Consider the following 24,262-nt stretch of genomic DNA (forward strand, 5'->3'; position numbering starts at 1 on the left):
GCTAAGAGCCTCCCACCCCCACTCCACCGCTCAGGGGACCCGGAGGTGCCAGCTAGGTTGACCTTACCTGGAGGGTCATTTTATTTATTTATTTAAAAAAATTTTTTTTAAAAGATTTTATTTATTTATTTATTTGACAGAGAGAGATCACAAGTAGGCAGAGGCAGGCAGAGAGAGAGGAGGAAGCAGGCTCCCTGCTGAGCAGAGAGCCCGACACGTGGCTCGATCCCAGGACTCTGAGATCATGACCTGAGCTGAAGGCAGAGGCTCAAGCCACTGAGCCACCCAGGCACCCCAAGGAGGGTCATTTTAAAAGAAGACATGAGTATGTATTGGGTAGCAGTGCAAGGAATATTCTGGAGATGCCCCTTCAAAGGTCTTATAGGATCCAAAGACTGCCCTCAAAGAAGAGGGTAGTTCCCAGAAGGGTTTCTGGAAGGGAAATCAACTTTAGCTGTAGGGGAATCCAGGCTTGGAAGTCCTCCCTGTTTGATCCCTGGACAGCACCCCAAACCCTCTCCCTTGGCTCTATCTGTGGCCATTGTTTCTTTCCCCAGGAGCCCTTGCTTCCTTTTTTTCTCTGAGAACTGAAATCTCACCACACCATAACTTCTCACCCCCCAGACCCATGCACACAGCGTCTTAGTGGTAAGACATGTCTGCGCTGTAAACCTCCAGTTACTTATTTGGCCGTGGTTCCAAGGTCTGCCTTCTGGAAGGGAATAGCATCACTGCCACTACCTTCAGTCAGCCATCAGATGTTTAATGAGCCTGTGCTGTGTGCTGAGCGTCATGCTGGGTGCCACGGGGGACACACGGAAGCAGACTGGTCTCTGGCTCAAGGAGCTTACAATCTAGTTTGAAAGGAGAGGTGGAAAGATAAGAGCCCAACGGCTGTGGCCTCAGATGAGACATGTTGCAGGGAGAGGATGGGTGACATCTCATGGACAGAGGGGATGACATGGGAGCAGCGGGATTCAGGTGGAAGAGCTGGGAAGGCTGAGGTGCTGGTCTTGGGCTAGAGCGCGGTGTGCATCTGGCGAGTAGAGAGAAACCCGGCTGAAAAGAAGGGCCGGGATGGGGTGTGGAGCTCTAAGGGACTGGGTCACCAAACTTGATTGAAATGGAATCAAGGACCAAAGGGAGCGCTACTGCACAGTGCAGGAGGCGGGGAAGCCTGGGCTCCTAATTCTCCACAGAGGCCCAGGGTGACAGGTCCAGCTTGTCAATGGCTGAGCAATCCACAAAGCCCTGGGGGTAGCTGTTGGCCTGGAATGGGTCGCGTGGGACCTTGGTGATGTGGGTGTTGTCACAGACCAGGCGTGAGAAGGACATTTTCTGGAGAGAGTCCCGTTGCTTCTCAGTGAAGACCCCAGGGTTCTCCCACCAGAATCTGCAGAGACAGAAACAGGGTCTGTCCACACAGCCCCGCTGGCGGCCCCTCCCGCCACCCCCCTGTGGTGAAGGGGAAGGAAGGAGGTGGCTGGGAACACGTAGAGGTCTGGGCCAGTCCTCACACAGGACTTTGGGACCCCCACAGAAAAGGGTCAGCTCTCCCCTGCCCTCCTTACAAGATCTCACTTGCCTGTCTCCGTCACGGATTTGCTGGAACTGCTTCCCCAGGAGGCAGGCCAGGAGAGACCCCACTCGGCCCCTCTCTACCAGGGGCTCAGCAACGCCCCCAACCCAGATGTCAATGTTGTCAGGGGTTCCGTAGAGATCCAGTAACTTCTTAGCCAGCCTCCTGTTCTTCAGCACAGCGTTCAGCTCCTTCAGGGTCTTGGGCTGCGGGAGGTCACAGAAGCCTCTCCAGGAGTTGTACCCTAGGGCAGAGGGGCCGAGGCTGTCTCATCCCAGGGGCTTCTCCCCCACAACTCTCCTTGGGGACATACCGGTTCCAGCTCCGTCGGCCCCAGAAAGCCTGGCCTCATAGCCTCCGGGGCGGGGTGGGCAGGGCTCCGTTGTTTTACACTTGTGGTCCTTGAGGCTTGAGAAGGCTAGCAGGTTACACGGGGCTTGCTGTGGGCCCAGGCACTATGCTAAGCCCTGTACAAATATGTCAGCTGAAGAGCAGAGATGCTAAGGAACTTGCCCAACATGTCCCTAGAAATGGCACAGCTGGGATTTGAAACCCAGGCTGTCCGGCTCTTAATTACTACATTAAATTGCCTTTTGTGGGCACAAAAGAAAGGTCCGAAAGTCATTGGTTTGTCTCTATTCTCCTTTCTTAATGTTCTTCTGGGATTTTTAGACCAGCTTGACAAGTCGGTTGTTGGCCTCTTGTTCATCTGAGGAGCTCTGGGACGGTACTAGGTATGTTCTCTTATCTCTGCATTAGGGAGAATGGAAGGCTCCATTTCACAGATGAACAAAATACATTTTTAAAAAACTGGCATCTGGGGGGGTGCCTGGGTGACCCAGCGGGTTAAGCCTCTGCCTTCGTCTCAGGTCATGGTCTCAGGGTCCAGGGATCGAGCCCCCCATCGGGCTCTCTGCTCAGCAGGAAGTCTGCTTCCCTCTCTCTCTCTGCCTGCCTCTCTGCCTACTTGTGGTCTGTCAAATGTATAAATAAAATCTTAAAAAAAAAATAAAATAAAATAAAAAAATAAAAACTGGCATCTCTGCTAAAGTTTTAGAATTGGCCAGATCCCCTGGGTTATAGAAGAGAGTCCCTAAGACCCTCAGAAAGTAACGAGAAGTTCCCTGGGCCAGGCAGGACCCCAGGCCCACTCACCAGGCATCCCATGGTCTCGGCCCCGCTGTATGTTGATGGCGGCCAGGTCAAAGCCGTGGATCTTGTGGGTGGGCTGGAAAAGCTTGTTGCGCAGCTCTCTTGTCATCATTTTGTTCTGATCCAGGAGCTTGGACTTCTTGGCCAGCAGGCCCCTGACCAGAGGGTCAATTCCACCTGTAAGGGAGACCCAGAGGCCATCCTGGGGGCGGGGGTAGGGTGAGGCCGTCTTCCACTGGGAGCCCCTCCCTCCACCAGACGTTTCCTATCAGGTAAAAAGTGAGGCCAACTGAACATCTCAGGCTGGCAGCCGGGAGAGAAGAGCGAGGTGCAGCCTTCAGGGTGTGCTGGGCGGAGGGCATCTAGACTGCCTGCTGGGGGTGAGGAGGGGCTGGGGAACGGACGTTCCTGGGATGATGGCAGGAATATAAGCTTCAGGAGTTTTCTGAGCTTTGGCTCAGAGAGTCGGTTCGTTTTCCTTCCATGTGTTCCCCCCGGGGAACTCTGAAGCATGGGGAGAGGTAGCAGGAGGCTACAAAGAAAGGCCCTGACTTGTCAGGACTTAAGCAAAGCCAGGTTCAGCGCAGCCCGGCCCAGCATAAAGAGGAACTGGCCCAATCTTTGGCACTTGATGGAGGTGGAGAGTCCTAGAGGACAGCAGAAAAGAGCAATTTATTTACCAAACCCATGAATTCTTTCTGTAGGGAAGCCTGTGGCAGGGAAAGATCAGACACCTTGGAGGCCAGAGGAGGAGAGAAAGTATTATAACTCATTTATCGACCACCTCCTGTGTCTCAGAAACCATTGTAGTGCTCTCCACATCTATGCCACATGATTTTTTGTATATCCTACTGCTGTGGGTACCATTATGGTCCCCGTTTTACAGATGAGGAAACTGAGGCTCATTGAGGTGAATTCACTTGCCCAAGGTCACACAGGAAGGAAGTTCCTGGAATCTGACTTCTAAGCCAGGCTTCCCTAGAAGCAGGATGCAGCGTGAGACCACCGGGTCACAGTGCCTCCCTAAAAGGACATACTGTCTTTTTTTTTTTTTTAAAGACTTTATTTATTTATTTAACAGAGAGAGAGAGAGAGAGAGAGAGAGATCACAAGAAGGCAGAGAGGCAGGCAGAGAGAGAGGGGGAAGCAGGCTCCCTGCTGAGCAGAGAGCCCGATGCAGGGCTCAATCCCAGGACCCTGAGATTAGGACCGGAGCTGAAGGCAGAGGCTTTATTTAACCCACTGAGCCACCCAGGCGCCCCAGACATACCATCTTTGACTATCCTCCAGGTGTTGAAGAAGAGGGTGTGCAGGGGGAGCTCTGCCTCTGGACCCCACGGCTGATAGTTCTCATCCAGACGGGACACAGTCGAGGGGACCTCCAAGTGGCCAAAGCGGAAGGCAAACGTGAAGACGTTGGAAATTCGGGGGTCGGCACATTTGTTATAGCCTTGGTATGGGGGGATCCACTTCTGCATCTCCTCACCGAGCACAATGGGTAGGTAGTCCCTAAAGGTGATAATCTGCAGGGGGAGAAACATCATGAGCCAAGGGTGGGAGAATGCGGAGACCTCTGCAGAGTGAGGTTGGAGGAAGCTGCATCAAGAGGGACAAGTGGCCAAAAATCTAGGAGGGCAAATGGAAAGCAAAAGTGCCCATTTCCCTTCCTGTGACCGTGGTAGACAGTTGCTAACTGATCATGACATTCTTTCTGCTGGTCGCTCATCGTCTGCCTCGAAACATGGGCCCTACTGATCAGTCCTTTGAGTTAGCACTAGACATGTACTCTCTTTGTCACCTCTGCTCCAGGTCTACGGCCTTGAAGCTAAAGTGACAGTCCTCGTGTGTCACTTGAACATAATGATGCCACATCATCCAACTTTTCCCCGTAGGGCCAGAGCGAAAGGAATGATGAACCACAGGAATGGTTCACAATGAGTTCACCTCATCTCCAATTCTGAGACAAATGGTGCGCTGTGGAGAAGCAATTTGGGGGCTTGTTTTACTCAAAGCAATGAGCTAACACAAACAGAGAAAAAAGAGAAAATCATGACACCACATAATGCAATAATTCTATTTTTTCTTTTTTCTAATCTTTGTCTATACGATGCATATTTTTACACACTTGTGCTCCTAGAGAATACATACTTTTACTTTCTGCTTTTTCATTTCAAGCTTCTCATGTTTCTACCTAGCTCACCATTATGTAATTCAACCTGCATAAAATTCTCTTGCATTCACGGATCCTTTTCTTTTCGTTTTAATTTTAGGTTGCTTCCAATTTGTTCATCAGCAAAAGTTGTAGGGATTTCATCCTTGGAGCAGGCAGCTGCTTCTCAGACTCTGCGAGGTAGTGAGGGACAGAAACTTTCCTCTGTCCGTAGAGGACTGGTCCAGCTGTGGCGTCAGACCAAACTGGTTAGTCAGATTCTCGCTCTCAGAAATTTAGAGTTTTGGGTGCCGCTGTCCTGGACGGTTCACAGCGGCATCATTCATGATAGCCCCAAACTGGAAACCATTCTAATGTCCTTCAGTGGGTAGATGGTTAAGTCAACCATGGAACACTACTCAGCAGCAGAAAGGAAGGGACTTTATACCTGCAACAATCCCAGTGGACCTCAGAGGCATTACGCTGAATGGAAAGAGCTGATCTCAAAAGGATACAGACTGTTCTCGAGACAACGTAACTGTACAGAGGGCAGACTGGTGATCACCTGCGGATAGGGACCTGGAAGGGGGTGGGTGGGTGCGGGTCTCAGAGGGTAGCAGGCGGGAGTCTTGTGGTGATGGCAGAGTGAAGTTTCTTTATTGTGGGGGTGATTCCCTGAGACTACCCATGTGATAAAGTTGCAGACACACACACACACACACACACACACACACACACGTACACACACGACTGCATTTCTAACTGGTGAAATCAGAATAAGACCTTTGGTTTTTGTCAATGTTAATGTCCTGGGTTTTTTTTTTTTCCTTTTTATTTATTTATTTGACAGAGAGATCCCAAGTAGGCAGAGAGGCAGGCAGAGAAAGAGGGGGGAGCAGGCTCCTTGCTGAGCAGAGAGCCCGATGCAGGGCTCGATCCCAGGACCCCGGAATCATGACCTGAGCCGAAGGCAGAGGCTTAACCCACTGAGCCACCCAGGTGCCCCAATGTCCTGCTTTTGATGTTGTACCACGGTCATGCAAAACATTAGCACTGGGGGAGGCTGCGTGCATGTGCTGCTTGTTTACAACTTCCTAAGAATCTGTACTTATTTTTAAAAAATGCTTAAAGGGGCACCTGGGTGGCTCGGTGGGTTAAGTCTCTGCCTTCGGCTCAGGTCATGATCTCAGGGTCCTGGGATCGAGTCCCACGTCAGGCTCTCTGCTCAGCAGAGAACCTGCTTCCTCCTCTCTCTCTCTCTCTGCCTGCCTCTCTGCCTACTTGTGATCTCTCTCTGTGAAATAAATAAATAAAATCTTTAAAAAAAATGCTTAAATATGTGCCCAGTTAATTCTAGCTAGTCAATCAGCCAATAGCCTATAGCATTGGACGATGCCTGTGACCTCTGGCTTGGATGTGGAGAATTTAGAAGAAGGGCATCCAGCTGAAACAGCCTGCCTAGCTGCTGTTCAACAGTCCCAGGCGTGACAGAGATTTTGGTCCCAGGGGTGACACCAGAGTGACCAACATACAAATGACTCTCGGACACTCTGAATCCAGAATTTATTTTGGGGCAAAGATGCTAAAGAAATGAAAGGGAGGGTGAGAAGCATGAGACAGTGGGAAAGAAGAAACAGAGGGGGAGAAGGGGAAGCGGAGGTGGGGGAAACAGAGAAGGTGGCAGAGCCAGGGGTGGAAGCCAGGTGGGCGTGGGAGGCAGGGCTCCTGGACTTCTGTACCTGCACGAAGGCTCCCAGTATCTTCCGGGCTTCCTGGTAGACCTTCTCTCCATCCCAGTGAGGGTTGAGTCTCTTTAGCTCAATTGCCAGCCGGTTGTGCTCTCGGAGAAAGAGGGTGTGGGAAGTGGCCAGCAAGATCTGCTCGGAGGCTCGGGAATCTCCTGAAAGCCCAGAAGGCAGGAAAGTTAGTTTCCCCAGAGCAGCCCCAGAACCCAGTAATCTGCGCAAAGAAATAGATGATAGTGCCCCCAAGGGCCCTTCTCCTAAGCCCCTCCTTCTAGTTAACCTAAGGGAAGTCAAGTGGAAAGGGATCAGGGCAGGGAGTCACAGGTTTGAATCTCAGCTTCACACTCACAATTCTTAGCTAGTCACTTTGGACAAGTTACTGAGCACTTCCAAGGCTCAGTCTCTTGGAGAATGGGGATAACGCTGACCGCACAAGAGTGTGCTAAAAACTACAGATGACATTAAAAAGGAAAATTTTGCTGATTACAATCCCAACTGCCCTCTAAAATTGGGCAGTACAAATTAACAGAGGCTTTTTGGTGGAGCAACTTCAGAAGTTTTAGGAATGCCAGTTTGAGGCCAGGAGCATGGGTAGGGTCGAATTTCTCCATGCAATAACGGGAGAAGAATCTAGAGGTGGGAGCCTTTGGGAGAAAGGAAAGAAGGGAGGAATGGGGGCGGGGACTTAGTTAACTGGCAGAAGAGCAGGGGTTTCACAAGGGGACATTTTGTGTCCTCTAATCTTCAGGAAAAGTCTACTAAACTCACAAATGCCTGGTCTGCACGGGTATTTTTATGGAAAACAGCAAAGGGTTCGGTTTTGTATCTGCATTGATGTGAGATATGTGTGAACATGGAATCCAAGAGGTCTACCCAAGAGATCTGGGCCTATGGACTGGCTTTCTGCCATGTCTGTCTGGGTGGGCAGGGGGTTTGTCCTGCAGAGTGGATTTTTGGAAGAGGAAAGGTCTCTAGAAGCCCAAGGCAGAGGGTCTGAGGGCATATCAGGAGGGCATGAGCCCCCAGAATGAACAGAATTGGAGGGCTTTGGTTGTGCGCAGGTTGTATAGAGTGGGGACTTTGTGTTGAGTTTATAAAAAGCCTTAAAAATAGGCATTCCTGGGGCGCCTGGGTGGCTCAGTCGTTAAGTGTCTGCCTTCGGCTCAGGTCATGATCCCAGGGTCCTGGGATTGAACCCCGCATCACGCTCCCTGCTCAGCAGGAAGCCTGCTTCTTCCTCTCCCACTCCCCCTGCTTGTGTTCCCTCTCTCACTGTGTCTCTCTGTCAAATAAATAAAATATTTTTAAAAAAACAGGCATTCCTCTTAATCTAGAAACTCCTCCTCTAGCAAGTTATCTTAGTAAAATTATTAAAAACGAGGGGCACCTGGGTGGCTCAGTCGGTTAAGCATCTGCCTTCAGCTCAGATCATGATCCCAGGGTCCTGGGATCGAGCCCCACATGGGGCTTCCTGCTCAGCAGGGAGTCTGCTTCTCCCTTTGTCCCTTTCCTCCACTTGTGCTCTGTCTCTCTCTAATAAATAAATAAAATCTTCAAAAAAGTAAAAATAAAAAAATTAAAAAAATTTTTTTTTAGGATTTTATTTATTTATTTGACAGAGAGAGATCACAAGCAGGCAGAGAGGCAGGCAGAGAGAGAGGAGGAAGCAGGCTCCCTGCTGAGCAGAGAGCCCGATGCGGGGCTCGATCCCAGGACCCTGAGATCATGACCTGAGCTGAAGGCAGAGGTTTAACCCACTGAGCCACCCAGGTGCCCCAAAAATAAAAAAATTTTAAAAATGAGTACAAAGACTCATCAACAAGGATGTTCATGACCTAAAAAACAGCAATAAATCACAGAAAATCTAGAATTATTTAAATGCTTCCAAGTAGGATTGATAAAATAAATTATATGTCACGGAATACCAGGCAGCCAGTAAAAATCAAGTTGTAGAAGAATGACTAATAATGTGATATATTACATGAAGATATCAGGTTATAGAACATAACTGATTGTATAACCCCAACTATATAAAAACAGTATAGAACTCTACCTATGATTTTTTAAAAAAACTCTGGAAAGATGGGCACTAAAAATGTTAACAATCATTATTGGTGGGTGCTGGGGTTTTGTGGATTTTCTTATTTGTGCTTCTCTGAACTGATTTTTTTTTTTTTCATAGTGAACACATGTTCTTAGATTTGTTTTCATCTGGGCCTGAACCAGAGCCAGAGGCGGTGGGGACTTGGTGTGCATTTTTTTCCAGAAGGCACAGGTAATAAGACATCAGAACAGGTAATAAGAGCACAGGTAATAAGACATCAGAACAACAGAGCTCTAAAACTAGTTCCACAAAGCATTTACTATAAAACAACAGCTTCTAATAAAGAAATTTCTTTACAGTTAATAAAATTGCAGTATTTGCCAGGCAGTGGCAAAGCCTCTTTGGAAGCGCCTAGCAGCCTCCTGAAGCTTCTTTTGGTCTCTCTCTGCTCCCAGTCCTTGGGTCCCTCTGTTCCCAGCCTAGACTCACCTGCCAGGAAGCAAGGCACTCGGGCGGTGGTATTGATGAACTCGCAGGGGCTTGGCTTCTTGACGTCGAACGGCAGGTAAGCCAGCCCGTGGTCACAGAACTCCTGGTTCACAGCCATGAGGCCCAGTGGGCTGCTGAGGTTGCGAAGGCGCCTGGCCAGGCTGGGTTCGGGGCCGTATACCAAGCTGGCGTCCAGGAAGGAGGTCAGAGCGTTGATCTGATCTCGAGCCAGGGACTGGTAAGGTGGAGTCGGGCAGACGAACCCAGCTCGGAAGAAAGGCATGCATTTGCCTTGAGTCTTCAGCTTGGGGTCATTGGGAGGGAACTGTGGAGAGATTGGGATAGGTGACTGGGCAGAGCTGGCACAGCTGGGAACTGATAACCTCCCCTCAGGGCAGGTCTGGATGCGGCTGGCAAAGATGCTGACGGAGCCCTCCTGGGACCGTGGGACCGGACACTGGCTCCAGAAACCTCCTACTGACATTGTACCTCCTAGGCCACAATGCCCTGAAGTTCTTTACATTCCCACCATGTAAGATAGGCTGAGAGGGATCATTCAATCTTTCATAGCAAAGGTTCCACATTTTTGGTGGGGAGGGAGTCTTGAGATCCCTGGACAGGGAAGCAAGACATGGCCCAGGAAAGGCTCTGTTACTAATTATTACCAACAACAGCTACCATTTATTTATTTTGGATCTAACATGTGCTATGCATAATGCATACCTTTTCTCACTTCGGTCCTCAAAAAAGGTAAGGTAGATAATTCAGTCCCATTTTACAGGTGAGAAAATTGAGGCTCAGAAATGTTAAGTAATTTGCCTAGGAACTTAGAAACCGGAAGGGATATATGGGATTCAGATCCAGATTGACCTCAGTCCACAGCTCATGTTCTTTATATCACAGCATATAGCCTTGATTTGTTTGAGTGAATAAATCACTCTTCAACTGTAAAATCACAAATAAGAAGAAAATGGGGCACCATGGCAAGTTCCTCTCTCTTCCTGCTGGAAAGCCCCACGAATCCCGGCCCTGGCTCGGATTCACCCATCCGATCGCAGCTCTTTCTGGGAGCAGCCCTCCCAAACCCCACGGTGACTTACAGCGATGTTCTACCAAATGAACTGTGTATCAAAAGCATCTCCCGGGGATCCTGGTATAATGTAGACTTTGTTTCTCCCCGTCTGGGAGGAAGCTTGAGCTTTAATATCCCTAGTAAGTCCCTAAGTGATGCCACTGCTTCCAGGCCAGGCATGGAGACGACCCTCCCCAGAGCTCCCCCAATTCTGCCACTAGCGGTTACTTGCCCATTTCCCACACAGGTCTCAGTCTTTGAGGAAAGGAGCAGTGTTTGATTCCCCAGCGCTTAGTGCACTGCCTGGCATGGAGTCGGTAATATAATGTCTATTCATGGAATAAATGGAAGGGTGAATGAACGGACGTGTGAGGTTTGGGAAGCCATCAGATCAGCATTTGGGATCTATCCTGAGCCCCTGGCTGACCAGCTGGGAACGTCTGCCCTGTGGTCAGGGAGGCGAGAGACTTGTCATTGACAGCTGTAGGGGCCTACCATGATGGGGAAGCAGTTGTCTCTCTGGATACAGTACTTGTCACACTGGGCTTTGGAGTACTCGCTGCTCCCCAGCTCGGTGTCGGGGGCAAAGTCCAGGTCATGGTCCACGATTTGACCCCACTGCATGAAGAGCAAGGATCTGTTTTGGTCCAGAACACCCTCCTCATTCAGGTAGTCTACAATCTGGTTGGATACGTCTCGGGCCTGCGGACGGAGAGAGAAGGGCAGGAAGGATTGGAGGAGGAAGAGCTTTGAGGGGTCCAACTCAGCTGCGGTTTATTGTGTACCTCGGGTGCAACAGTGTGTACCTGTGTACTGTGTACCTTCCATCCCCACAGCAAGTTTGCAAAGTGGGTGGCATTATACTTGTCCTATAGGGGACGGCACCCAGTCCTGGAAAGGCCAGGCCAATCCCCAGCAGTCCTGCAGCTACGAAGGGGTGGGGACAGGACTGTGCACGGGTCTGTGTGACTTGATGGCTTGCAAGGCCAATGCCCTTTCCACGAGGGAAGGGGAAAACAAAGGCTCCTGCCGTCAGTGTCACTGAGGTGCCAGGTGTCTGGCAATAGGAGAGGGGCTCTGGGGAGGGACTGCCAACTCAGATGAGGCCAACAGATAGGACTTCCAGGCAAACAACAGCTGATGCACCCTAGGGGCGGGGGCGGGGTAAGCGCAGGCAGGATGGGGCTGGGAGGCCATCTGCCTGGGACACCCCAGGGCATCTGGCCTGTGGGGCCGACGGGCCGCGACCACCGCGTGGCTGGGCCCCGGGCTCTGCTGCCCTCTCGTGGCACTTTGGGGAACACCGCCGGGGAGCCCGTCCAAACATTCATCTCCGCCGCCGCGGCTCCGCCTCGCACCCTCTACCCTCCCACCTCTTTCTTCTGGCATCCCGCGTGTGTTTGGGGGCGCATCCCCTCCCCTCTGACTGCCCTCCCGCCCCCTCCCGCTCGGGGCTCGCGCCCACCCCGGGCCCGCCCTCACCAGCGGGACGGGGAAGCCGTTCCGCGTCCTGCCCGGCGTCCACCCGAAGGGCTGGGAGAGCCCGTCCTCGTACTCGGCCGGCAGCCAGCGCGCCAGCGCCCTGTTGGCGGCGCCCAGCTTGGGGTTCCTCCTGAAAGCGACCAAGACCTGCGCTCAGCCCGTGGGGACCTGTGGGGGAGCGGCGGGAGCCTCCGCCCGCGGGAAAGGGGGCGCGGAGGAGACGCCTCTGACATGTGGGGTTTGAGAAGCTAGTCCACCCTGAGGGCGCGGGGCTGCGCTGCCGGTGGGATGCAGCTGTCTCCTTTTAGAAGACGGGAAGGTCGGGAGGGTTCCAACAGAACTGTTTCCGGTGGGCCGCAAGCCCAGGAGGGTAAGGTAGAGGGGGTTCTGCCCGGAACGCCCCAGCCGCCAAGGCCCCGGCTGGGTTGGGCAGGGCAGGCGGGCGGGGTGGAGCGGGTGCTCTGGGCATGGCCATTGGGAGGGGCCGCCCCCCACCCCGGCCCATGCCCGCTCACCTGTTATTACAGTCTCCTGTAATGGTTCGGTAAGGACTGTCCTCGTCACATTGCACCACCGGAACAGGGACGTCACAGCCCACCTCCCAAGACAGTGCAGTCAAGTCCAGACTGGGGTCTGAAACAGAAGGGGCGCCAAAGCTGCTGAGTTCTTTGTCCATTCTGGGGCACTGGGGGAAGGCAGGACACTGAAACCAGAGGTCAACTCACATTTCTTGGAATACAGTCTGTGTTCTAGGGAAGTAATTCTTGGGTGGTTTCTGGTTCAGTCCTGACAACTCGCTAAAGTAGAATTTTAATTCCCATTTTGCAGATAAGAAACTGAGATCACAGTGCTGAAGAGTCTTTCCCGAGGCCAAACAGATCGTAATTGTGAAAGTTCCCAGAATTGTTAATGATTCTTTGTTTTTATCAGGTCCTTTGAATCAACAGACCTTTCTTTTAGAATGAAAATGCCCCTGAGAGGTAGAGCACCATTAGTCTGAATTAGTTTGGTAAGACTGCTTTTCTTCTAAAGGGGATCCCTCCTACACTGTTGGTGCGAACGCAAGCGGGTGCAGCCACTCTGGAAAACAGCATGGAGGTTCCTCAAAAAGTTGAAAATAGAGCTACCCTATGACCCAGCAATCGCACTACTGGATATTTACCCTAAAGATACAAATGCAGTGATCCGAAAGGGCATGTGCACTGGAATGTTTATAGCAGCAATGTCCACAATAGCCAGACTATGAAAGAACCAAGATGTCCATCAACAGATGAATGGATAAAGAAGATGTGGTATATATACACAATGGAATACTATGCAGCCATCAAAGGAAATGAAAACTTGCCATTTGCGAAGACAGTGGATGGAACTACAGGGTATCATGCTGAGCAAAATAAGTCAATCAGAGAAAGACAATTATCATACAATCTCCCTGATTGGAGGAAGTTGAGAGGCAACGTGGGGGGTTTGGGGGGTAGGAAAGGAATAAATGAAACAAGATGGGATCAGGAGGGAGACAAACCATAAGAGACTCAATCTCACAAAACAAACTGAGGGTTGCTGGGGGGAGGGAGGTAGGGAGAGGGGGGTTGGGTTATGGACATTGGGGAGGGTATGTGCTATGGAGAGTGCTGTGAATTGTGTAAACCTGGCGATTCACAGACCTGTACCCCTGGGGCTAATAATACATTATATGTTAATAAATAAATAAATAAATAAATAACTGCAATACCTAAAAACAAAAACAAAAAAAGACTGCTTTTCTTCTAGAGCTTCACTGACATCTGAAGTACCAAGCAAGCAGGAATCTAGATGAGGAAGATGTTGGGAAGGGACAGGGAATTTTCAAGTAAGAAGCACGGTGGTCTTGGAAGGAGTAACATGGTGGGGGGGCTTCAGGCATCCAAGGTGCAGATCGGAGGGAACTGCTAACCTAATGCAGCCTGAGAGGCACCCGGGTGCCTGGGTGGAAGGGAGGCAAGGGAACCTGGTTCTGTGGGGGCTTCATCAGGGGACCATCTGTGAAGGGTGGCAAGGGCTGGGGTTCAACCTGCCCCTCCTTTGGAGTCTCAGAGTTTCAAAGTGATTGTTACTTCTCCCCATGTTGTCCCAATTTCCTTCTTTTGGAACTTTGGAATTTGCCTAAGTCCTAGGCCAGTTATCTTCCCGCACTTGATGTTTTCTCAGGGAGAACCTACAGCCTCTTCCTCCGGTTGGGACCAAACCCCTTCCTCCATGACCCTCCAGGAACTGTGACATTTGGTGGGGTGGGGTGGGGGGAGGCGGGGTGAAGGGTTGGAGGAGGTCACGATCAATCCATTACCTCATTGTTTCAGCTACACCTTACCCCAAACAAGAGGGAAATCTCATCTCCTGTGACATAATCCCAGTAAATCCCCCTGATCAGGTGGCTTAAATGTCTCCTTCACAGGCCGTAGTGGTGGCACTGTGGTTTGGGACAGGGAGCCCATGTTTATTGACTTTAGAACTTCCTCTGGACGGAGGCTTACAGATGGCATTATACAAAGTGCGTGAATGTCCCCTCATTTGGAGTTGGCAATGTGACCGTGCTGGGCCTGGGCTCCTTTCTCTGCAAAACACACCCCACACTGACATAGCTGTCTTCTCTGTCCCTCCTTGCTCTGCAGGTCCATGACTCTGAGAAGGGAGAGCTGGGAGGGACCCTCCTTGGAGGTGCTCCTAAGAGAGAATGCAGGTTTTGGTGGCTTCTGTTCTCTCCTACAGAGGGATGGCCCCTTACTGCCATTAGAGGGTTAGTGGGTTTTCTGTACCTGTGGCATTGGTCAAGGCCGCTCTCTGCCTCAGTTTCTTTAAGGACTCCTCCCACACCTGCCCAATGCGGATGGCTGTGCGTGCCCGGCCTTTGGCATGCTTGAAGTACTCGGAGAGCTGTCGAGTGGTGGGTGCCTCGGAGCTCATGGCCATCTTCAGCCTACAGCAGAGAGCAATGGGAGAGTCATGACCGGACTGCTCGAGTCAGATCCTGTAGAAGGGGCGTGAGGGGACGTGTGGGGGTGTGGGCAGCATGCAGGAGACAAGCACTCCCTGAGTTCTTTTCTCATTTTCCTTTGGATGCCTCTGGAAAATCTCTTCTGGGAGGAGGAAGCTACAGTGTGTCTGGTTCTGAGAAAGGGCAGAGAGCTGGAGCTGAGCGCTTCCTGAATGAGAATCAGAGGGCTGTAGCTGTACTGGCCGGGTCAGAATCAATTGAGGGAAACTTAAAAACACCCAAACCCACGATGTACGGGTTCAGACTGAGGAACTCCTGCCATGTAGCTGTGCGGACGGAGAATTCTAGAACGAGCAAACCTGTGGGCCTGTAGTTCTTCCCGTGGAAACACCCCCAGTTCCATGTGGCCCTAGAGTACGAGTGGAGTTTGTTTAGATGTGGGCTGTAGCACCCTGCTTTTTGTGGACCATTTTTGGGGCAAGATGTTCAGTCTTTTATTCTTAATTTCCCATGTGTAAAATGAGAAGCCCACATCCCTGCTCCTAAGAAATTCATGACAACACAGAGATGACTGAGCGCAAGGTGGGGGTCAGAAAAGTCCCTCCGTGAGAATCCACCACCCCTTCCCTGTGCCTCAGTCTCCTCAGGTGGGAGAGGAAGGGTTCTATGAGAGGATGTCTGTGGCTCTGAGACTGAAATCTTGGAAGTGGCTCACATTCTCCAAAAGACAGCTCTGCTTTTGGGGGATGGCTCACTAGCTCCAATACCTGGGCTGTCACTCATCAGGTTCTTAGCTATTTCAAGAGTGAGGGGCATGGTGTCTCCGCTGAGGGACTTCCTGGGCTAGCGGGACAGGCACAAGGACAGCTGTGATAACTGGGCTCTCATCAGCAGGCCTACCCCTGACCAGCTTCCCCCAACCTCAATAAAATAGGACCCAGGAAAAGAAATGAGGCTGTCTTGTGGCTGCTGTCGCAGAGACAGCATGGCCCAGTAGCCCAGAGTGCTGCCCTGTCCGACATGGTAACTGCCAGCCATGTGTGGCTATTTAAATGGAACTTCATCAAAATCAAGTTGAATTCAGCTCCTCCCTGGCACTAGCCACATTTAAAAAAAAATATTTATTTATTTATTTGACAGACAGAGATCACAAGGAGGCAGAGAGGCAGGCAGAGAGAGAGGAGGAAGCAGGCTCCCTGCTGAGCAGAGAGCCCGATGCGGGGCCCGATCCCAGGACCCTGGGATCATGACCCCAGCCGAAGGCAGAGGCTTTAACCCACTGAGCCACCCAGGTGCCCCCACTAGCCACATTTTAAGTGCTTAGTAGCCATGTGTGGTTAGTGGCTCGTATACTGGATGTCCCAGATATAGAACATTGCATCATCACAGAAAGTTCTAGCGACCAGCCCTGGCCTAGAGTTTGAGCTTAGGAAACAAGATTTGAATGTTTGGCTGTTTTGACTCTGTTTTGATGCCTGTCACTTTCTAGCTGTGTGCCTCTGGGTAAGTTACTCAACCTCTCTGTACCCAGCTTCCTTATCCCTAAATGAGGATAATGACAGTAACCTTAGGTTGAACCGTGCTATTTGATCATTTTGCCCTCAACAACAAGCTACTTGACATCGGTTGAGTTAGCACTGCATAGGGTTGTGGGGAGGAGGGAGCGTAAAGCTGGCATAGAAGAAACCCTCATGTATGTTAGCATCAGTGCTACCATCCTCATGAGCCAGGACCCAAAGGGACCCCCCCACCCCAGAAACAAGGTGGGCTGCTGAGCCTTGTAGGGTTCTGCCTGGAGGGTCCCACGCAAGGTTCTCCGTGCTCCTTCGCGCTTCCTCTGCCCTGAGCTGTGTGTGGCTCTCCTGCCTGAAGGCTGAACCCCAGGGCACTTACCTCCTACTTGGCTCTGGCCTGGGCTCCGAGGGAGCAGTCAGGGTGTGGGGAGAATTCTATCCATCTCCAGGCCTGCACCCTCACCCTAGCCACCATCCCCTCCCATCTAGACGGCTGCAGCAGCCTCCTGACCGTACCGCTGCCCCTGCTCCCATCCCTCTCCTTGTCTCCTGTCCATTCCCCACACAGCTGCAGCAGGGAACTTTTTAGAAGGAAAATAGACCATGTCACTCTGCATGGCAAAGTCCTTCATCGGCTTATCCTGGGACATGGATGAATCCATTTGCTCACTGCACAGTGCTCCTAACGTTGCAGAACATCTTCATCATCCCCAAAAGAGACGCTGTACCCATTAAGCAGTCACTTCCCGTTCCTCCCCTGCTCCCCCTTCCTCACCGCCCCCTCCCCCAGCAACCACTAATCTGCTTTCTGACTCCCTGGCCCTCAGGACCCACCTCTCTCTCTCACCGGTAGATTACCACCTCCACCAGCACTGGCCCTCTTAGCCCCTGAAAACTCTTTCCTGCCTTAGCACCTTTGCCTTTGTCCCTCCCAGACCTGGGATGCTCTCCCCCGCCCAGCTCTCTACATGGCTAGCTGCTTCTCATCCTTGTCAGGCTTCCCTGGTCCCTGACCTCCAGCAGCAACCTTTGCTCTGTGTATTTCCCTGGTCCTTTTCACAAATCATGACTCGGATTGTTTGTGTTCGTGTCAGGAGAGGTTTCTGTATGATCCTTTATGTCTCCATGAGGCCCCTGAGTCCAAGAACTAACCAGTGGGGATGAGTCCCAAAGCCGGGCCAGTAGTCCTGTGCACAACTTGCAAAGGAAGGGAGGAACTCTGATGTTGTGGGTTTTACTCTAGCCCCACCTTGGGGCGATAGAAGGGTTGAAGCTAAGCAGGGAGAGAATGTTCCTTTGGAGGTGGCTGCTGAAGTCCCAGGCACTTCCCTGCTGCCAACCTGGGGCTTCCCCCTGTGCTTTAATTCTGGTGACAAGGACCTCAGGAGGAGGGCCTGATGGTGTGTCCTAGAGTCATGGCCAGTGGTTGGCACCTGCCCAAAGAGCCCGACGGGGTGGTGGCTGTCACTATGCACCTGAGAGAGAGAGAGCGTGAGCCAGACAGGGAAGCCCTGGGCCACACAGCCTCTGGCCACGGGGCAAAGCCTTTTGTCTTCTAGAGCCTGCTTAAAAGGGACCTGGCTCATGAGGGGGCAGGGAGGTGAGAGCTGAGCCAGATGCTTCTGGCTTGAGGGTTGGAGCTGTAGGCTACTGGCCAGAGACTTCTCTGGGTCAAGGAGCTGGCAGCAGAATCTCCCAGAGAGCTGACAAGTGCCCCAGGTGGGGAAGAGCCTCTGACTTCCTCAAGGCACTACGCTGTGAGGTGACTTAGACCTTGACCTCTGGTGTCTCTCCCCCTTCCCCAGCGTAACCCTAAGGAGTCAGAAACTTGTGCTGGGGGAGAGGGAGGAGCCCAGGAAAGAGAGGGATCCACAGACTGTGCTCCCTTTCTCACTCTAAGCCTAATGCAGCCCCGAGCTGAGGGAGGTGAGATGCTCTGGATTTTTTCTCCTTATGCTGATGTAGGAACTCCTGAAGGGACACTGTTCTTGGGACTAGAAGTGACGACAGCACGTATTGTCATCTAAAAGTCAGCAGAACAGTGGGTGCCTGGGTGGCTCAGTGGGTTAAGCCTCTGCCTTCAGCTCAGGTCATGATGTCGGGGTCCTGGGATCGAGCCCCGAATTGGGCTCTCTGTTCAGCAGGGAGCCTGCTGCCCCCTCTCTCTGCCTGCCTCTCTGCCTACTTGTGATCTCTCTCTCTCTCTGGGTCAAATAAAAGTCAGAACATTTATGGGACTGCTTAAGAGTTCATTCAAAGGCCAAGAAGGAAGGAAGCCCCAATTCCAGTGCAAAGGGACAGCAAGAGGAAGGAATAAGGTTGCCTTCTGCTCAACACAATGGTTATTGTTGGTCCGCCTTTAGCTGGCTGGGCTTGGTGAGGGCAGGGACCCAGCCCGCACAGCTTGTTTCGGAGATCCCAGCCCCACGTGTGGTTGGAGGGTGGCTCACTCTGCTGGTACCCCGTGGGGTCCCCAGGCACCCTCGGGTCTTCTTATGGGGTTGGGGTGATGTGACCCTAGCCACCCCCGGTGCAGCTGCTGAAGGCTCACACCTGAACCCGTCTGGTGTGATTACTGAGCCAGTCCTTGCTTAACTTCCTCCTTTGACCTCCCCAGCTCGCCCCCTCACTCCATTCACAGCTTTCCTGAGAGCATGCCTTAGTAAGACTGCCTGCGTAGGAACCCACGTGTCAAATTCTGCTCCCAGGGAACCGGACTTAAGTTAGTCAATGTTAGTTGAATGAACGGAGAAATGCTACCTACAAGCTTGCTGAGACTCTGGAATGCAGGACCCAAGGAAACACTGGGCCACCCGGAAGAAAGTCCTTACGGGGTGAGATTAGACATCCTCTTCAAGGTGGTTTATGGGCTGAGAATTTTAAGACTCTAGTGGGCTATTACTCCCACTTGGCACACACTACAGGCCAAGGAGGTGGGGTGAGGGTAGCACAGCTTGTAAAAGGCTTTGCTCAGGCTTGTCAGGGCTGGCCCTGAGGCGCTGGTCATTAGTCGGAAGCCAGGAAAGGGAGGTAGGCTGTGTGTGCATCTCACATACCTGGTCCGGGATTCCAGAAAGGCCTTGTTGACTTGGACCTTGACCTGACTCACGGCATCAGAGATGGCAGCAGTCGTGGTGGTCCGTGCTTGGAGAGGGAGGGGCAAAGAGCCAAGTATCTGACACCATTCCTTTGAGATACCCTCTGCTTCTGTCTCCCTCTTTCTCAGCCATTACCCCCACCCCTCAAATCTGAGCATGCAGAAGACCAAGATTAGGAAACATTCACAAGAATCCTTAAAGAGAAAAAACACAGAATGGGATGGATATTCTCTGGGCCTCGCTAAGATGTCAAAGTCGCTCTTCGGGAGTCCACTAGAATACCCAGAGATGGGACTAAGGTGGGTGACCATTCAGGTTGGCTCGGGCTACTGGGCTGTGGGGATTTTTCTGGTTCTTGGTAAGATAGATGCTTAAGCGAGTTCATCAAAGGGCTTGGCTGATCAGGGCCCTGAGGTACAGAAGGGGATGGCACAGGGTAGAGGAAGGATTTCTTCTTGTTTTCACTTGTATTGCCATCTAATGCACGGGAGGCAGGATGCATTCTCTGAACAGGGAAGTCTAGTGAGTTAAATGGTGTCCCCCAAAAATACAAGTTCAGCCAGAACCTCAGAATATGACCCTATTTGGAAATAAGGTCTTTGCAGATGTAATGAATTCGGTTGAAGTCATAAAGATACAGGATTAGGGTAGGCTCTAAATCCAATGACTGGTGGTATTACGGTAAGAGGAGAGTGCACACAGGATTCACATAGGTGTGGGAAGACAGGGACAGAGACTGGACTGCTGCAGCTCTAGGCCAAGGAGTACCAAGACTTGTTGGAGCCACCAGAAGCTAAGAAGAAGGAAGGAAGGATTCTCCTCTAGATCCTTCAGAGGAACGGGACTCTGCTGGCACCTTGATTTTTGGATTTCTAATCTCACGGACTGTAGGAAAATAAATTTCTGTTGTCTTTTTTTTTTTTTTTAAGATTGATTGATTTATTCCAGAGGTGGGGGGACGGGCAAAGAGAGAGGGAGAGAAAATCCTGAAGCAGACTCCCCATTGAGCGTGGATCCTGATGGAGGGCTCAATACCAGTACCCCGAGATCGTGACCTGAGCCAAAATCAAGAGTCAGCCACTTAACCAACTGAGCCACCCAGGTGCCCCTAAATTTCTGTTGTCTTATGCCACCCAGTTTGTGGTCCTTCGTTTCAGCAGCCCCAAGAAACCCATACAGGGAGACACTTACCATTTGCAGCTGGCGCTGCAGTCTGGAGCAACGTCAGGGAGGCTAGAAGGGCTGGGAGATGGAGAAGGACCCGCATTGCTGAAATGAGACCCAGGATCATATGTGAGCTTGCTGTGCTCTCACAGGAGGGATTGAGTCACAGAAAGGGGATGGTAAAGCAGAGAAGGCCCAGGGACCAGCAGATGCCCTCACACTGGAGTAGAGAAGGGGAGACTAACTCAGCATCTACCGTCTGTGAGATCCATGCCAGGTACTGGCACACGTGGGAAGAGGCAGTACTGGAAGGGAAAGAACTCGGGCTTCGGGGTCAGGACATCCTGAGTTGTACTTCTGCATTTGCTATGACTAGCTCTGTGACATCGGGCAGGCTACCTGACATCTCTGGGCCCCTGGCCTGCCAAGTGAGGGAGCGAGACCAAGTGACCCAGGATGTCTGATTCTGCCCTAACAGCCTGTGATCCGAGATCCTGTGCCTGTCCATCACAGGTGTGAGACATGCTGTTACCAAACCTGGAGCAGGGCTTTGGAGTTCCCCTCCCTCCCTCCCTCGAGGATGTATTGCATCAGGGAAGTGTGACTGAGAAGCAGGCACTCAGCTCCTCCCTTCTGAAATCAGCAGGGGCTGCCCCTTTCCTTGAAGAGCCAATTATTAAATTGGGAGCACAGGAATGGAAGTCATAACAAAGCTCAGGGCTTACCCAAGCTCATAGCTTGTCCCAGGCTGCCTGGAGAGACTCCAGCTCTTAGATTAACCCCTCCATTATAAGCTTTAACCCTGAACCTGAGTCATCAGACTAAAATTCACGCAGCCTTGTTTGCTGATGAGGGGCTCTGGGGCTTACGCAGAGTGTTCATGAGGTTTGGTGGAATAGAACCAAAATATCTTTCGAGGAGATTCTAGCTCCAGCCCGGGGAAGAGTCCACGGCATGCAAATGGAATGATGCCGTGTTTAGACCATACTGGCAGGCCTCTTCAGTTTCACAGGTGAGCATGGGTTCTCCCCTCCGTGTGCATTCCCTGGTTGGACTCCAGAAACATACCAGGGAGAGCATCTCAGATTGGCTGCCCCCTCCATAGTTGCTTGAAGCTCCCTAAGGGAAACTGTGGCTTCCCTAAGGGAAACTTGCCTGAGGGGCCACCCCGCTGGTCTCCTGGACACCCACTGATACACCCCCCTTGAATTAGACCAGCCCAGAAGAGAACTGTGTATTTAGACAAGGTAATTTTGGTCTAACACTCCCCCAATATTTCCCTCTGTCCTTCTATAATTCCCCTACCAACTTTTATCTTGTTGAGTATATTTTTTGTAAGCTAACTCTAGAAAAAAAAGGTATGAGTAAACACCTTTCTGGCCAAGATTCTCCTTGGCACTTTTATTTTTTTCCAAAAGGAGTTCCCAAATGGCTTGGGATCCTGTCTTACACTTCTACGACCCCAAGTAGAACCACAGTCCTTCTCTTTGTGACTTGAGGGGACCACTGAGCCAGCAGAAATCTGTCCTTTAAGGCACACAAAGATGATGGTTTGGGAGTAAAACAAAACAAAACAAAACAAAAAAACAGTACTATATATATTTTTTAATTCTGGTAAAAACACATAGTATAAAATTTAGTATCTTAACCATTTTCAACCATTCAGTACAGTGGTGACTAGTATATTCACGCTGTTGTACAACAATCTCTGGAACTATGTCATCTTGCAAAACTGAAACTCTATACCTACTAGAAACCAACTGCTTTTCCCTCTTCCCCTTGCCCCTGGCAACAGCCATATCATTGATTTTTTAAAACGGCTGATGGCCACACAAGTATTCATTACACTACTCTTTCAGTGACTCGTAATAAATTAAAAACAAAAAGGAGAAGGTCCGTCTATGAAAAAGGGCATCATCTGAGATAGACTGAGGAAGAAAAATATCATAGCTGAAGACATGACAGTTGAGAAATCTGAACAGGGAGAAACAACCTCGGGGCTCTTTTCTCTTTTCCTTTCCTTGGGACCCCCTTTATGCTCCCCTCACTGGGAAGCAAGGAAGGGACCTTGAGGCCAAAGTCAAATTATTTTCCATGTCTTGGCCAACTTCCCTGGTACGTGTGAAGGAAGGACATAGGGCAGAAAGCAGACCCAAGCAAACGCAAGTTCATGCCACTGCATGGGAAAAAAGCTGTGCTAGAAGATCCTGAAGGATCTTTGAACACCTGGAGGGACACCGTCTACAGCCAGAGCCAAGCATGGCAGAGGCAGGAGGACTTGGGGCTTCAGAGTGTAAGAGGTCAACCAGAGGCTTCTGTGATGTTTGGATATTTGTCCACATTCTTATCATCATGCTCTGTGAAGAAGCATGCTTATTTCCTAGTCCTTTGGAAGCCTGGAGCCTTCCCTGTGACATGAAGCATTATCTGGAGACAGAGTCATAGCCTCTGCCTCTCTAATGGCAGGCTGGCTGATGAACTATTCATTCTTCAGCAGTCAGGCCAAATGCCACTTTCTCTGTGAAGTGAGCAGACTTCTCCAGGCAAAGTTAGGTCATTCACCTTCCTGTCCTCCTGTACTCTACTCATATCATGTATCTCTATTTTCATGTCTGTTTCCCCATCAGACCATGAGCTCCTCAAGGGCTATGTCTTATTTACTTTTATTTTTTTCCACACCCAAGCATACTGTTGGTACATAATAGGTGTAGGTACATATGCTGAATGAATGAAACTCCTAGGACCTGGAGGGTGCAGAGGGTGAGGCTGGTGATGGTCCCTTAGCCTACACCTTAATGTGCCTACTAATCACCTGGGGACCTTGTTAAATGCAAATTCTAACTCAGAAGGTCACAGAAGGGGCCTGGGAGTCTGTACTTCCCACAGGATCCCAGGTGATGCTGATGCTGCCGGTCTGCAGACCACACACTGAGTACCAAAGCCTTCCAGAGACAGGCTTTCGGATTTGCTGAGAAGTCACTGAGAGGGGCTGTAGGAAAGCATGAGACGGGAAGGAATTAGCAGGATTCTTTTCCATGAGTGACAAGAGCTCTGTTGAGGGTGATGGGTTGAGCCAATAGGAAAACCAACAAACACACCATCACTCCTTGAGCAGCTCCAGGATCAAGAGGGAAAGAGTGAGGAGAAGGTTATTCTCAAGATCTCTTTAGAAGAAACAATCCCACACCTCAGCCACAGGGTTTGGGACGTCTGATGACATAAAACACAGTAAAATCCAACCACTCCATTCTCCCAAAGTGAACCCCATTTAATATGACTGCAACTCATATGTCTGATTGAGATTCAGGTGTATACAAGGGCATTGAAGACACCTGGGACTAGACATTCAGGGATAACTAGGTGTTCAGATATGCTAGAAATAGCAGGCCTGCGATGCTAGAAACAAGATAAAGATCTGAGAGCCCCGACTTAGGGAACCCTTAAAACACTGCAAAATTTTCCCTCTAGAATGTCACAGGATATCACATTAGTCTCAAGAACACCATACAGAGCACCATTCTGTTACTCTTCATCCCCAACTCTCTGTGTTATCTCTTAGGCTTCAGTTTCTAAAGAGGATGGATGAGAGGTCTCTGGTATCTTACAGACCTAAAAGTTTATGATTCTGTGACTGTTTTTGGACTCAGAAAAGCTGCCTTGCTCTACCATGGATTTAGTCACATTCTCCCTTATACCAAATAGGGATGAACCGCTATGGCGGCAGCCAAATCTGGTGCCAGATAACACCCAAGGAGGACAAGTCCCAGTGCAGTACCAAGCTTTCTGAGAAGGCTTTAGGAAAT

At 50.8% G+C, this 24,262-nt stretch overlaps 1 protein-coding gene across 2 annotated transcripts; it reads right to left on the reverse strand.

The window, feature by feature from the left end:
* Positions 1-251: 251 nt before the first annotated feature.
* Positions 252-20,562, reverse strand: LOC111151504 (lactoperoxidase). 2 transcript variants are annotated; one of them, XM_022509529.1, is made up of 12 exons: positions 20,487-20,562; positions 19,254-19,341; positions 14,505-14,665; positions 12,228-12,345; positions 11,713-11,842; positions 10,726-10,932; positions 9,159-9,483; positions 6,620-6,780; positions 4,002-4,254; positions 2,735-2,908; positions 1,586-1,823; positions 252-1,393 (listed from the first exon to the last, which is right to left on the reverse strand). In XM_022509529.1, the coding sequence occupies exons 1-12, from the start codon at positions 20,560-20,562 to the stop codon at positions 1,186-1,188; spliced, it is 2,139 nt and encodes a 712-aa protein (XP_022365237.1). In that variant the 3' UTR covers positions 252-1,185. The 2 variants fall into 2 exon arrangements, with proteins under 2 accessions (XP_022365237.1, XP_022365238.1); XM_022509530.1 differs by lacking the exons at positions 14,505-14,665; positions 19,254-19,341.
* Between the last annotated feature and the right edge of the window lie 3,700 nt (positions 20,563-24,262).

Source organism: Enhydra lutris, unplaced genomic scaffold, assembly GCF_002288905.1.
Source record: "Enhydra lutris kenyoni isolate GAN:26980312 unplaced genomic scaffold, ASM228890v2 scaffoldscaffold26, whole genome shotgun sequence".
NCBI classification, from domain to species: Eukaryota; Metazoa; Chordata; class Mammalia; order Carnivora; family Mustelidae; genus Enhydra; species Enhydra lutris.